Source organism: Lolium perenne, chromosome 1 (genome assembly GCF_019359855.2).
Source record: "Lolium perenne isolate Kyuss_39 chromosome 1, Kyuss_2.0, whole genome shotgun sequence".
Taxonomy (NCBI): Eukaryota; Viridiplantae; Streptophyta; class Magnoliopsida; order Poales; family Poaceae; genus Lolium; species Lolium perenne.
Genome location: NC_067244.2, coordinates 31,195,377 through 31,210,654, shown reverse-complemented (window position 1 = coordinate 31,210,654; position 15,278 = coordinate 31,195,377). Strand labels below are relative to the sequence as shown.

Below are 15,278 nucleotides of genomic sequence, written 5' to 3'. Positions count from 1 at the left end.
CTTCTTCTTTATTCGTTCATCTGTGCTGAGGAAGTGTGGGTTATGCGTTGGGTATGTGGATGGCCACGCGAGCACAACAGCGAGCCCCGCTCATCAGATAACATGTTAATCTGTTCATTCAGACCAGGTGCAACGAATTGAACAACAACTGTGCTAGCGGCAAAAATGATCTTGTTTCTGTGTTCTGAGCAACAAATGCCACAAAGCATGGTCTTAGATGCAATTTTCTCTTTATTTTTTTCTGGGGCAACTCTAAGAAATAAAATGACAGCTGTTCATGGGATTCAAGGTTTCTACATGCCAAAGAAAAATTAGAGTACCTCAAACATGCACTGTGCCCCCAAACCTACCAGCATATATACTTAGAACAGATAGGGCTGCAATCAGTAACTTTAAACTTTGTACATGGAACTCCTTGAATCATCATAGAGGGATGCAGCTGTTTGGGATGCATCCCTCTTCTACCACAGACCCCATTATAGAAGAAATATCATCCGGGTGATCGAACTATGGGATATCTACCAAGAAATTGCATCCCAAAAATCTCGACTCTCTCAAGCACACAGCCACACACATATTTCCTTCTTTTTATATCCACACTACCGTATCTACACCTTCCTTTTTTTTGCGGGTAAAAGAGGAACTTTATTAAGCAGGAGGGGTTACAAGGCGATCATGGTCCAGATCCTGAAGAACAGCTTCAGTCTATCTACGACTTCCTTAGTAGCCATCAGAAGCGAATATCCTTAATAGGCCAACCCGCCGATTTAGACTGCTTGATCTACCTTTCAGCATCCTACAATATTAAAAAGATCCACAGAAAAATCACTGTCTTATATTTTCAATATTCAACAGATTTCAACAAATGGCAAATGAAAAAAACTAGGACTGAATTTCTATTTAAAAATCATTTCTATTTCCTATACCAGCAAAAGGACCTATGGCAAGCAACAACCGAAGTGTACCTCATGAAGAGTTAAGTTCAGATATTATGTTTCAATTATTGGACTACGGACCTGCAACAGCTCCTTCCAGAAACTGGTACTTTGTAGGGAGCAAGTTTATGTTTTTCCTATATTCCCCTTTTGTTGAAAAAAGTGCGATCAGCAGCGAAACAGTTTTAGCTTCAAGAGAGCAGTTCTTTCCATCAACTTTAGACATATAATTTCCAGCTCTGACTACATCTCCCTTTTCCAGTAAACTTCTGATGATACAATTTAGCAAATAAGAGTTCGCGGCACATCCACTCTTCTCCATTGATGAAAAAAGATTGTCAGCTTCTTCCACTGAGCCTTCCTTAATCAGATTTTTCATCATTACACTGTAGGTACCAATATCAGCTACCAACCCATTGGCTGGTATTGCAGCAAACAAATCCTTAGCTTCCTGGTTTCGCTGAACCCTGTAGAATGCACCAATCATGATATTGACAATTATAATATTATCCAATTTCATATTTGCTGTCCGTAACTTCTGGAACAATGTGATTGCTTCATCAGAGCAATTATTTCTACATAGTCCACCAAGAACTATACAGTATGTATCGATGCAGACATTCAATCCAGATTCAGCCATCTCACGAAACTTTTCCTTTGCATCAACAATTCGTCCAGCCAGAAATAACCCATCCAGTATAACATTATAATTAAAAGTTGTAGGTTTAACCCCCTTTCGCAACATTTCTTGGAACAAAGTAAGCCCATCGTCAATCCTTCTGTTCTTGCAATAGCCGTTAATAAGTATACCATATGTAACACTACAAGGTTCCAAACTATATGATACCATAGCATCAAATACTTTCATCGCATCCTCCATCTTGCATACTAGGCAATATCCACCAATTAGTGTATTAAATGTGACAACATCAGGCCTCTCACCTGTGTGTACGATCAAGTCAAGGATGCCTTGTGCTTCCATTACCCTTCCTTCGTTGCAAAGGTTGTGCATTATTGAATTGAAGAACGCAAGACCAGGAGGACGCATACCTTTATTCTTCATTTCAGCAATTAATTCCTTTGCTTTCACCAAATCGCCATGTGTACAAAAGCCCTGAATCAGGAAACCATAAACAGCTATGTTTGGTTGTACTCCGATATCAATCATCTGATTAAATTTCTCCATAGCATTGTCCAACTTACCCATTTTACAAAATGCATGTATTATGGTTCCATAGCTGACTACATCTGGAGTCACTCCCTGTTTCTGCATTTCTTTAAGTATAAGCATAGCCTCATCCATTAAGCCAGCTTTAGAGTATCCGTTAATCAGTGTGTTAAAAACATGACAGTCAGGTAGAATACCATCTCTTGACATTGAATTAAAGAGATTATTCATATCAACTAAGCATCCTTCAGTGGCGTACCCGTGAAGCAGATTATTGTATGACACGATATTAGGTTTCAGGCCCTTCATAGCCATGGAATCAAAAAATCCTGCAGCTTCTTTGCTTCTCCCATGCTTGCAAAGGTAGGCCATGAAGACATTGTAAGTATACACATCTGCTGTAACACTCCGAGTTGTCATTTCTTTGAACACCCTAAGTGCCTCCTTCCAGTTGGCCGAAGTGGAATATCCATGGATGAGGCTATTATATGTCACAGTATCAGGCTCAACACCATTAACAACCATCTGACGAAGGAAATACTCTGCCTTGTCCATTGCTTTGGCCTTGCACAGTGCATTGATAACCAAGTTATATGTCACCACATTAGGCGCAATCCCTTGCTGTGCCATTTCATGGAATAGATTGCACGCCTTGCCTACTTGGCCTTCCTTAAAGTAGCCATCGATAACCAAGCTATATGTCACCACATTAGGCGCAACCCCTTGCTGTGCCATTTCATGGAATAGATTGCACGCCTTGCCTACTTGGCCTTCCTTAAAGTAGCCATGAATAACCAAGCTATATGTCACCACATTAGGCGCAATCCCTTGCTGTGCCATTTCATGGAATAGATTGCACGCCTTGCCTACTTGGCCTTCCTTAAAGTAGCCATGAATAACCAAGTTATATGTCCCCACATTAGGCACAACCCCTTGCTGTGCCATTTCATGGAATAGATTGCACGCCTTGCCTACTTGGCCTTCTTTAAAGTAGCCATGAATAACCAAGTTATATGTCACCACATTAGGCGCAATCCCTTGCCGTGCCATTTCATGGAATAGATTGCACGCCTTGCCCACTTGGCCTTCCTTAAAGTAGCCATCGATAACTGAGTTATATGTCACCACGTCGGGGGTGCAGCCAAGTTCGGGCATCCTGTGAAGCAGCACCACCAGAGCGTCATCTGCACGCTTTGCGCGGCAGAGTCCCTTGAGGAGGTTGTTGATGACGCGGACATCTGCCTTGAGGCTCATCTTGAGGAGGCGGCCGAAGAAGGCGAGCGCCAGGCCCGGGCGGTGCGCACGGCAGCAGCAGTCCATGAGGATGCTATATGTGCAGGCCGTGGGCCGCGCCACCCGTCGGCAGGCGCCTTGGGACATGCGGCTGAAGAGGGCAACCGCGAGGGCTGGGCCGTTGCTGCAGGAACAGGATGCCGGAGCGCGGGCGAGGGCGGCTAGAAGGTTGTTGAGGGGGCGCGCCTGGACCGGCGTGCCCTGCTGCAGCAATTCGTCGAACAGGTGGTGTGCGTCCGCCGGGGTGAGCTTGCCATTGCGCGCGCGTTCCGTGGCTGCGGCGAAGGCGGCGGCGGGCTCCCAGCAGCGAGTGGGCGGCGAGGTGGAGGAGGAGTGGCGGGCGTGGAGGCGGAGGCAGAGGCGGAGTGGCGACATTGGCGTCGAGGAGCAGAGGCGAGGCATGGTCCTCGTGTTCCCTCCCTCTGGCAATGTGGGAGAAAGATCATGGTTTTGTTTTGTTTTAGTATCTTTTCTTTCGAGACTGCACTGTCTTTCTCCCATGGAACTTTCCAACAATTACGAGCAATGCCACTCAACACTCGATCCCCTATTGCCGTATTCCACTGCCCGATTGCAGGGCCGCCGTTCCCGCCGCTCAGCTAGGCTCGCCGTTGGCATCGGCGGGATTCCACTTCCGTCGTCTCCTCTCCTTGCAACTGCTCACCGCCCCGTTCTCCAATCTCCACACACTGTATTACCTCCGAATCAGCCACCATCTCCTCCTTCTCCAGCGCACAAAGGGCATGCATTCTTCCACCAGCGAGCTCCTCCAATCGCAAGAAATCCTGGCCGCCCCATCCTGCAGAGGTACTTCGGTTTGGACATGGACGAATTGGATCTACCCGAGCTGGTGGTGTAGGCCAGGGGATTCAGATGGTGGGAGCCGAGGCAGCCTCATGTGTGGGGGTGAGGTCCTCGCGAGGTAGGGTGCCGCCGCCGTGTCACGAGGCTGGTCTCCAAGTTACTCCTCTCGTCGCCGCCGTCACAAGCCCACAACCCCATTGGTAGCCACTGGGCGGCATATGCTGCCCTCATATCTTCATGTTGATTCACCCTTCAGGTTAGTATAGGTACTTCATGATGCTTATACCAACAGCTATACTGTTTGGGCATTTCCCTTTAATCCTGTATATTTCCGGAACTATCAATTATAGCATTCAAAGCAGCTAGCAAACCTGCATGGCCTCAAAATCACTGTTTGTTGGCTAGAGCCTTGTACATATTGGTATCTGGAATTTGATTTTAGGGCAGTTAATTTTTATTCCACGGCTTTTTTGTTTCCGTTCAGCATGAGTGTAGTAGAGGTGAAGAAAAGATGGCCTTTCAATTCCCTTGACTTGCAGAAAGATGTCCGTAATTTGATGTGCCCATATCTGCTAATAACTTTTTCATGAATCCGGGCCACAGGCATGGGCACAGCAAATTCATGAAAAAACCATTAGCAGACATGGACATGAGGGTGTTTGTGATTCCGTTGTCCAACCCAAGTCTTCCCTGTGAATTTAAGGGTTTATGTTGTCTTAGTGTTTTGACGCTATAACGAGTTGCTGAACACTTTGGTAGGTGTCTTTTTTTTTTCTTTGGCCATGTGCATCCTTAGTGTCTCGACTAGCTCTTGACATTTTGTTGTTGCAGAGGCTTGTTTAATTGATATCTTCTTGATAATAATATATTTCCTTTATTGAACAAAAAAAAAATTCATGCCCAGGGTCCCAATAATCTAGCTAGGAGTACAATCTTCTATTTTTAATGTGTCTATGAACACAATTGGTTGTTCAGGAAAACATGATCATTTAATCATGATTCAACTCTGCTTTAAACAGGGATAATTGTTTTTATTACTATTGCTTTGCTCTCGCATAGATGAGTTTGAGACGGAACAACCAGCTGCTACAACACAACAAGGCAAGGCGCGCACTTGAGTGCTGCTATCCATCAACAGGCCGGGATCCTAGCAAAGATGAAGGCACTGACTTTAGGAGCACTTTGTCCAATAAAATTGAACCATTTCGCGATCAAGATAGAATGGTTGTTGAACCGTCTCCATCTTGAACGGCTGGGTCAATTAAGTCATGGTTAGACACTCGTTTCCCAGCAACAAGTTTGGACTTGCCCAAAACAAGATGGTCAACGATCAGACTACACGCAAACGTGGCTCAGCCATCCCCTCATACGAAGGATTTACTTATCTTAGTAATTGATGCAGATGCATCTGAACAAGATGCAGTTATAAAGGAAGACATTACCCCTCGATTTGCTCTTGTAGCTCCTCAAATTGAAGCGGATCTGATGGAATCAATGGTAAGGAACACCAAAGTTTATCTCCTGATCTTATTCATGCTATTGGTATGCACATGTGGCAGAACCATCTCTCCACAAAGCAAAGCTGAATCTGAAGCCAAAGCACTTTTGACATGGAAGTCTACTTTCATGTTCTCCGATGCGAACGGCTCTTCTCCACTCTGGTCATGGTCACCGGCTACCTCCACCTGCAGTTCTTGGTCTGGCATAAAGTGCAACGCCGCTGGCCACATCACACAGCTCACGGTTCCCGGAGCCAGCATCACAGGCACGCTCGACGCCTTTGATTTCATCACATTCTTGGCCCTCACAAGTCTCAACCTCAGTGGCAACCATCTCATGGGCACCATCCCTGCCAATGTCTCCCTCCTGACCTCTCTTACCTCCCTCGACCTTTCAAACAACAACCTCACCGGCGGCATACCGATGGCGCTTGGGACGCTGCACCACCTGCGAGTTCTTCTTCTTCGCGACAACCCGCTAGGTGGGCCGATCCCGGCGTCTCTCGCCAAGCTCGGCGCACTGCAGCGGTTAGACTTGCAGGCTGCGCATCTCGTCGATAAGATTCCAGTGGAGCTGGGACACCTGGGAGCTCTCACCTTCTTGGACCTGTCAAGGAACAACCTCTCCGGTGGATTGCCACCGTCTTTTCCTCGGATGAGGGAGATGAGGGAGTTCTACTTATCAAGAAACAAGCTCTCCGGTATGATTCCACCTGACCTGTTCACCCATTGGCCTAAGGTAACTATGTTTGCCCTACACTATAATTCTTTCACTGGAAGCATACCACGGGAGATAGGTAAAGCAACCAAGCTGCGACTCTTGTCGCTTCACACCAACAATCTTGCGGGTGTAATTCCAGTGGAGATCGGCAACTTGGTGTGTCTTGAGATGTTGGATTTGGAGAAGAACTCGCTATCTGGATGGATTCCTGCTTCTGTTGGAAACTTGACGCTACTCGTCATCATGATTTTATCTCTCAATGACCTCACTGGCTTGGTGCCCAGTGAAGTTGGTAGTATGTCATCACTACAAGGCCTTGACCTCAGCAATAACAAGTTGGAGGGTGAGCTACCTGCAACAATTTCATCGCTCAAGAATCTGCACGATCTTGACTTCAGTAACAACAAGTTCACTGGTACAATACCAAGCATTGGTAGTAGAAAACTGATCTCAGCTGCCTTTGGCAATAACAACTTTGTGGGAAGCTTCCCTCAGAAATTTTGCCAAATCACTTCACTGGAAATCTTGGATCTATCTAGCAACAAACTGTCGGGTGAGCTCCCTAACTGCCTGTGGGACTTGCATGATCTGTTATTCCTAGATTTATCAAGCAATGCTCTCACTGGGGATTTTCAGTCAACTGGGTCCGCTAATTTATCATATTTGGAATCATTGCATTTGGCAAATAACAAATTCACAGGTGGTTTCCCAACTATATTGAAGAACTGTAAGAAACTAGTTGTCCTTGATATCGGTGAAAATTACTTTTCCGGGATAATTCCATCCTGGATAGGTCCAAGTCTTCCTTCCCTAAGGATTCTACGGCTAAGGTTCAACTTGTTTGGTGGTAGTATTCCCTCACAATTATCGCAACTCTCCCATCTCCAACTACTCGACCTAGCTAGCAACCATTTCACAGGTCCCATACACCGTTTGCTTGCCAATTTTTCATCCATGATGAAACCACAAACAGAATTCAACATGAGTACATCAGTCCACGAGGAAGTTTTACATCTAGATGAGGAGATTGTGTATGTTGACCGAATCAATGTAAACTGGAAGATGAAGAGTTACCAGTTTCAAGGGACAATTGCACTTATGGTAGGTATCGACTTATCAGCAAATTCATTCTCTGGTGAGATTCCGTCTGAAATAGCAAATCTCCAAGGCGTCAGGTTTCTAAATCTGTCAAGAAACCATCTATCAGGCTATATTCCTGAAAACATTGGCGATCTAGAGCTTCTGGAATCCCTTGACTGCTCATGGAATGAGTTATCTGGTGCTATTCCTTCAAGCATCTCAAAACTAGTTTTTCTTAGTTCGCTCAATCTCTCCAACAATCATCTCTCTGGCGAGATACCAACTGGTAATCAGCTCCAAACACTAGACGACCCTTCAATTTACAAGAACAATTCTGGTCTTTGTGGGTTTCCATTGAGCATCGCATGTTCCAATGGTTCACGTACTACGGAAACACTGGACAGGAGCAAGAAACATGACGCAGAAATTGAAACCTTGTATTTCTACTACTCAATCATTGCTGGACTTGGCCTTGGATCATGGTTGTGGTTTGGATCCCTAGTTCTTTTCCGGCCATGGAGAAGTTTTCTCTTCTGTTGTGTGGATCGCATTCAAGATAGGACTATGAAAGGATGCAGAGCATTTCGTTAATGTGTGTGTATATCTTTATGTAGTCTTTGCACTTGAGTGTAGGATTTATATGGTCTCATTTACTCTTTGTACTTTATGTAAGACCTACTTTCATTTCAAAAATACGCTTCAGCTTACTCCTGTTGCAGATTAAATTTGGTTCTGGTGTCCCGTATTATTGTAAGCACCATCATTTCGCCCTTCACTTATACAGTTGTGCTGGCCCTATGATTTGTATTGCAATATTTTTTGCTATGTACTAGTACCTCTTTAACGAATTTCTGATGTGAATTTCACTGCACACTGGTTTTTGTATCTCCAAGCTAAATACTGCATATAAGTCGCTGAATGAGAACGAAAAATAAGATGAGAGATGATGGTTGATGCTGGTTGTTGAGCCGTCTCCATCTTGGACGGCTGAGTCAATTAAGCCATGCTTCAGTCGTTCTCAGCAGCAAGTTTGGACTTTCCCCTAAACAAAACTGATAACGACCAAACCAGATGCATATACAGCTCAACGATTTCCCGGTCCATCTCTGTTATGTCACCGCGTGTTTTTTCTTTTACAAAAAGGTAATTTGATCTTATTTCTAAAGTTATCCAGAATCGTTGCCGGTCCATCTCAATCAAAATCATACGAAAATATGACTTTTTGTCACCTGTTCGTTGTGTTTTTGTGTGAATTCTCTGACTTTTCGTCACCTGTTTGTTGTGGTCTAGGTGAATTCTCTGACTTTTTCCTCTTTTTTTAGCTGATGCTAGGCGAATATCACCCGATGCTGGGGGAAAAGGAGGTGATATTGGTAGTTTAATTTGTGTTTTAATGTGTACTTTCGGGAGCATTTTGGTTTCTGTTATGCTTAATTCGCCAAGGACTGACGGTTTTAAGTACGGAGTATTAGAGTTCAAAATACTGCATTTCTCTGAATATTGGACAAAATTGACAATTCTCTATATACTTACTTACATCTTACAAGCGTGATTATGTGATCACAACGTTTACAGTTAGTAATTCAACAACATCCTAACATAAAAATGGAAAAGAATGTTCAGATGATGCTTCACACCCTGTTGATCACCTAGCCTGTACTCCACTCACTGACAACTGGTTTGTGGACAACGGTGACTTGTCAGAGTTTGACTTCAGCGAAAATGACGACCCTGAGCCGTAACTATTCGCGTTCGACCCCTTTACGTCGATGAACGGAGGCTCGGTTGGGTGTGGCAGCACCCTATCCCCTCTGCCCAGCATCTCCACCACCTTCCACATCGGCGGTCTGAGGTTAGGCGACGCCTGCGCGCACAGTAGACCAACATTGAACACCTTGAGAGCTTCCCTCTCCGAGCATTCCTCCCGGAGGTTCGGGTCCAGGAGCTCCATCAGTGTGCCTGTGTTGTAGTGCTTCCATATCTGAAGATGGACGGATGTCAGCATCAGTGTTATATTTATCAGGTTTTCTGAAATGCTACAGTGCACTTGCAGTTGACAATAGGGTGAAATGTGAGGGATGTACCAGTGCCATAAGGGAGAGTCCTTCTGCCGATGACGCCATCGAGTTGTGGTTCTTCCGGCCGGTGATGATCTCGAGGACTAGCACGCCGTAGCTGTAGATGTCTGCCTTCTCCGTCAGCTGCCCGTGGACGATGTATTCCGGGGCCATATATCCACTACATAAATGTAGGCACGGTCAGTGTTCTTGTTCAGGCATATCACACTTTTGTTTGCCGAAAGTCTTTACTCCATCAGATTAGTTTCAATTCCCCAGAGCCTCAAACAATTATAGTAACTTACAATGTTCCGGCGAGGCCGGTGCTGAGGTGGGTCTGATCTTCCATGAAGTTCCTCGCCAAGCCAAAGTCACCAATCTTAGGCCTGAACTTTTCATCCAACAGCACATTGCTGGCCTTGATGTCCCTATGTATGATCCTGATCTCGGAGGCGTTATGAAGGTATGAAAGACCCTCCGCTGTCCCAAGGATGATTTCCGCCCGCCGCTCCCAATCCAACGCGTTCTTCTTGAAGGCATCTGCGTCGACAAGCATGTAAGATGTCAAATTCATGAAATTCCACAATGTGGAGCACCAATTATTTTTTCAGGGTGCAGAAATAGTTTTGTAGTTATTATTACCAAATAGGTAGTGATCAAGGCTGGTGTTGCAGAGGTACTCATAGACGAGGAGGCTCTCGGGGCCCTCGACGCTGCAGCCGAGGAGCTTGACGAGGTTCTTGTGCTGCACCTGGCTGACGAGCTTCACCTCGTTGAAGAACTGGTCGGTCCACTGCCGCGTGTTGAGGAAGAGCCGCTTCACGGCGATCTCCCGGCCATCTGCCAGCACACCCTGTCAGACATCATCGGAGGTCAAATTCAGATGAGGTAAGCATTTCAGGAGGTAAGCAATGTTGCAAGTTGTGGCAGATGCTCGAAATGGCATGGCAATGTACCTTGTAAACTGAACCGTAGCCGCCCTGGCCGAGCTTGTTGATCTGGTTGAAATCATCGGTCGCCTTGCGCAGCTCCTCGTACCGGAAACCGAGCTGCGACGCGGCGATGGCGCGGATGAGCTCGCCTGAGCCGTCCATGTCTGCAGCGCAACCCAGCAGGAGTACACCGTGTAAGAAGCTATCCTCAAACCAGAGTGCAGTATCGGGTGTCTGTTGCTTGTTGTAATTTTACATACCGTCGTGGTGGAGGTGGTTTCTCCCGCGCCTCATTCTTGTCCAGATAAATGCTATGCCGATGGCCGCCATGGCAGAGAGGACCGAGGCGAAGACGACGATGATTATGTGCCGAGCTGCCACGGATAATTCAGAAGAGAAAAATGTCAGATTAATACGGTCTTTTTTGCTGTTTCAACCTGTGACATACGCTGTTTCTATCAGCCGAATTCAGACAAGGCACGGCACGACAGTTGGACCAAGAACGACAAGTAAGACCGAGAGAATGTGCCCTGCACTCACTTGATGATCCGCCACCGCCGCCGCCGGCGTTCGCCGGCAGGTAGAAGGGCTGCGTGGAGTACCTGACGACGCAGCCGGCGTTGAGCCCGTACCCCTCTGCAGCGCCGGGAAGGCACCGGCCGACCACCCGGTCACGCGCGCTGGCCACGCACGCGGCGCAGGAGGTGGCGTTCAGCGACCTCCAGCACTGCGCCGCGGCGTACACGCGCGCGCCGGACGGCATCGCGGAGGCCGACGCCGTGGCGGCGTAGTAGTACCCCTTGGCCCCAGGAGCGGACGCCGTGACGTTGCGCACCAGCGAGGCGGCCGCGGCCGCGAACGCCGGCGTGGACGGCGCGGTGTCGTTGGAGCAGACTGCCGCGTCGCCGGCGTCGGAGGCGGCCGCGGTGAAGTTGTCGGCGCCGTAGCGGAGGAAGCATCCGTCGAGGTAGATGCGGCCGCCGTCGGCCGGGAGGCAGTGGGGCAGCTTGACGCGGCTCTGCGCGTAGCAGAGCTGGCAGTCGGTCGGGGAGAGGTAGGCGAGGCACTGGCCGAGGCCGTAGACGGAGTCGTTGCCGGAGCCGGAGGCGGCGGCGCCGAACCCGGAGCGCGTCACGTTCTGGTAGATGAGCTCCAGGGTGTTGACGAAGCTGACGTCGAACCCCTCCGGGTTGGGCGCCGTCCTGGCGCCGCACACCGTCGCCAGGATCACCGGCGACGCCGCGGACGAGTCGGCGCCGGCGGTGACCGCGGCAACGGCGAGGAGGAGGCACCGGAGCACGTCCGCCGCCGCCGGGAGCAGAGGGAGGCGTGCTCTGCTTCTAGTCCCCGGTGTGCCCATGGCGGCGAACTAGGTCGTGATGCGCCTCTGCATGCGCGCGGCCCGGACTTTTTTTGTTTCTCGGCGTGGTAGATGGACCTCTTGGTTTTGTACGTGTTGCGCTGACACTGTGTTGTCTCGTGTTTCTGGTCTGAACTGGTTCAAGTAGCAGTCGGCTGCTGCAGTTTGATAGCTACGCTTTTTCGGACCGACGTGGCAAAATGGACAGGTGGGGGCCTGCCACATCATCGTGCAGCCAGTATGCTCTGCCATGAACATGATCCACTCAGGGTGGTGCCAATGCATCACAGGTTATAGCCTCGCCACGTCAGTTTTTACCCTCACTCTCACCTCACGGTGCCAGTGCATGGGCTATAGTCCCAGCTCTCACTTCTCTCTCCTCCACATCATCCAACGGCTTGCTGACGTGGACGAATCAAATCGCGCCACCCGCTCTCGCCCCGCTACCGCCCCCACCCGCCAGCGCGCCGCTCCCGCTCTCGCCCCCTTCTTGCCCCGCTCTCGCCTCCCTCTCCGCGCCAGCGCGGGCGGCAGCCGGGCGGTAGCGGGCGGTACCGCCGGGCGGTGGATCCGTCGCCCCGCACTGCCGTCTCGCCGCCAACTCGCCCCGCTATCGCCCCGTCGCGGGCGATACCGCCCCAGCTCTCGCCCGCGTTGGCACCAGCCTCACCCAAGATTCCATGGATTGATTTTCGCGCGAATTTCTCCGGTAACTGAGTCCGATCGAGACGCCTTTTGCTTGCTTGGTTGTCTTAAGCAAACAAATAGTCCTGGGGAAATGCACTTTGCCTCATAGGAGCATATGCTCCCATTATGTGAATCCACATTTCAAAGTGTCAAAAAAATTTAAACTAAATTTTTACATGTACATCTAGACATTTTATGTTGGTACACAAGTTTAAAAAAAACATTTTCCTATGGCTCCTGTAAAAAGACAAATTTTGATGCTGTAACACGACTACGTACAAGACATTTTTTGTCTTTTTTGTACACACCACACAAAATGTTGTTTTTCCATGAAAACTTAGGATGTCACAATGTATACCAAAAAAAATTATATCATATTTTTTTGACATTTTTAAAATTGTTTTTTTATTATTTTCTATAATGAGTGCATATGCACGCGTGTGCCAAAACGTCACCTCCATAGTCCTGGATTTTTATAAAATCCATTTTAGTTTTGCTACCATGAGTTTTGCACTTTGGTTGTGTCAAATTCATACGGTGGCTCTTTTATGTTTGTATAAAATGATCAGCCTTCCACATTACGGGCCCGCTCAACCGACGGCAGAAGAGAAAGGATCAGCAACATCCTGATTTTGTGGGCATCGATGCTGCAAGTGGTGTGCAACAAAGCTTCGAGCAAGTGGCCTCCGGTGCTACGAAGGAATTGTTGCGGTGCTACCATAAGATTTTCAGTATGCTGCAAGCGAATGAGTCGGTGATAATATAAGCGGTCGTTGGTGTTGCCAGCCAGTGGCCAGGATGCTGCAGGGTTCCGGCGAAAGGGTGCGGTTGCTAGCAATAAACAACGAGGGTGCTACATTTTGTCAACGCGGGTGTTGCGAGAAGCAAGCAATGGTGCTACCTGCCGCAGTCGCGAAGCTGCCGACGATGTTCCCGGCGAGGACTGATATGATTTTGTTTTTTTCAACAACAGGTTACAAACGGATGATGGTCGTGATTTGTTTGCTACGATCCTTTCTGTTTTCTTTAGGTGGAGCAATTGTGAAATTGGGGAAGCCAATTGGACAGTTGGGTTGAGAGGAAAATATCCCCATGGGGGACGCTCAGTAGTAACGTTTGTGATTTTACGTTTTTGCGTCTGCTACTAATGTGTTTTGCACTTGTGTCGTTGCCATCTTTTTGTTTTTGTTTTGAAGAGGAGTTGCGGCCAAACACGTCGTGTCGTTGCTGGTGGAGTTGAATTGGTTGACTCGGGGGGCAATGTGGCGGCTCGTGAATCCGATCAGTCGATTTGTAGGTCGGTCAGCCTACCACCTAGTAGCTAATTCTACAAGTGGCAGGTGACATAGTGCTATTATCGTAAACTCCCTCGGTTCCACTAAAAATGTCTTAACTTTATCAAAATTTGGATGTTTAAATTTTAGCAAAGTTGAGACACTTTTATAGTACAACGAAGGGAGTAGTATTTGTGACACTCGACATATTTTTCCATGAGCAATTTTTTGATGACCTTTTCTTACCTGATGAACAAACAAAATTGTACTAAATGAACACATCTTTACGTCATTGCGACTAGTGTGTTCCGACCGTGTAAATTCTCTTGTTTCTTCCATAACATCATTTTCATTCCTTGATTGATTGACTGCGATCCGATGTTGGCCTTATGAAAATGCGTGATCGATCGAGATCGTCACGGGGTAGCTCGAATTGAATCGGTTGACTCCGCACCGCTATGGCAGCCGGTGATCACGATCGGTCGATAGCGAATCCATGTGGTCGGCCGCCTCGCTGATCCTACGCGTGGCACGTACGTACGTGTTGCCAGAGCTAAGCTAGCTTTGCTACGATCTACCAAGCTCTGCGGTGTCGCCGTCGCCGTCGCCGTCGACCGTCGTTGTTGCGACAGCGCAGGATTGCATTCGCGTGGCTGCCGTTCCTGCCAGCGCTCAGCCGCGGCCACCGGCCGTCGCCGCCCGCCGGTGTAGCGCACGTGAAGCGTTCCTATATACCGCGAGCGCACGCGAATTAAGCTCTCTCGTGGTCGATCGCGAGGTTGACGCACGGTGCTAGGATGGCTTGGATTTTGATTGATTCCTCGATCTCAAGACTTGCTCCAAAAAACTTTTTTTTTTTCCTTTTTGAGCTTGCTTCCTTCCTCGAGAAAACTACCAAGACGTACTTATAATATAGTCGAACCATATCAAGCAGCCGGCCGAGCGCATGCATGGTCCTCTTCTTTTCAATCTTTGGTTGTTGAATTGAATGAGTTGGATTCAAGCCATCTAGAAGGAAACGTTTTTGACTCGATATATATATGGGAGATCAAATCATCAAGTCTCGGTGCGGCTGGCTGCATTTGTACAAGAAATCATTGGAATATAGGAACCTTTGATTGGATCCTTTTACACAACCACTCAAACGATCTATTTGACAGTGTGAGTGTGACAGCCACACAAGTCAGTTTTGACTTTTGAGAGACTCATGTAATAGTATATATGCAGAAGAATCGATCTAGTTATTGCGCGGATCTGCATTTCACACGACCATCTCGCTTTCGAACTATTATTGGGCATATATGCAGTGGGATTGATAGAGACAATTTAATTTCTTGTCCGTATTTGGTTTGAAATTTCATAGCGTGCATACGTACAACAAATTATCCATCGATCCAACAACCACCCATATGTGAAGTCGTTAATAACATGGGTTGTGTACGTCTAGTGTGCCCAATAAATGCCCGCA

The 15,278-nt window shown here is 47.7% G+C and overlaps 3 protein-coding genes across 4 annotated transcripts; 1 reads left to right on the top strand and 2 right to left on the bottom strand.

Annotated features, from left to right (window-relative positions):
• Positions 1 to 374: 374 nt before the first annotated feature.
• On the bottom strand, positions 375 to 3,897 carry LOC127345367 (uncharacterized). Of its 2 annotated transcripts, none has more exons than XM_051371845.2 (2): positions 966 to 3,897; positions 375 to 796 (listed from the first exon to the last, which is right to left on the bottom strand). In XM_051371845.2, exon 1 carries the CDS (start codon positions 3,895 to 3,897, stop codon positions 1,009 to 1,011), a length of 2,889 nt encoding a protein of 962 aa, XP_051227805.1. In that variant the 3' UTR covers positions 375 to 796; positions 966 to 1,008. The 2 variants fall into 2 exon arrangements, with proteins under 2 accessions (XP_051227805.1, XP_051227811.1); XM_051371851.2 differs by having other exon boundaries at positions 1,017 to 3,897.
• A 420-nt stretch (positions 3,898 to 4,317) lies between these two features.
• LOC127329457 (uncharacterized) lies at positions 4,318 to 8,275 on the top strand. The gene is made up of 2 exons (XM_051355976.2): positions 4,318 to 4,456; positions 5,220 to 8,275. The coding sequence occupies exon 2, from the start codon at positions 5,686 to 5,688 to the stop codon at positions 8,089 to 8,091; it is 2,406 nt and encodes an 801-aa protein (XP_051211936.2). The 5' UTR covers positions 4,318 to 4,456; positions 5,220 to 5,685; the 3' UTR covers positions 8,092 to 8,275.
• Positions 8,276 to 9,000: 725 nt separating this feature from the next.
• On the bottom strand, positions 9,001 to 11,967 carry LOC127345381 (cysteine-rich receptor-like protein kinase 2). Its single transcript, XM_051371860.2, has 7 exons — positions 11,030 to 11,967; positions 10,750 to 10,863; positions 10,514 to 10,653; positions 10,200 to 10,410; positions 9,863 to 10,097; positions 9,585 to 9,738; positions 9,001 to 9,481 (listed from the first exon to the last, which is right to left on the bottom strand). The coding sequence occupies exons 1-7, from the start codon at positions 11,847 to 11,849 to the stop codon at positions 9,146 to 9,148; spliced, it is 2,010 nt and encodes a 669-aa protein (XP_051227820.1). The 5' UTR covers positions 11,850 to 11,967; the 3' UTR covers positions 9,001 to 9,145.
• Between the last annotated feature and the right edge of the window lie 3,311 nt (positions 11,968 to 15,278).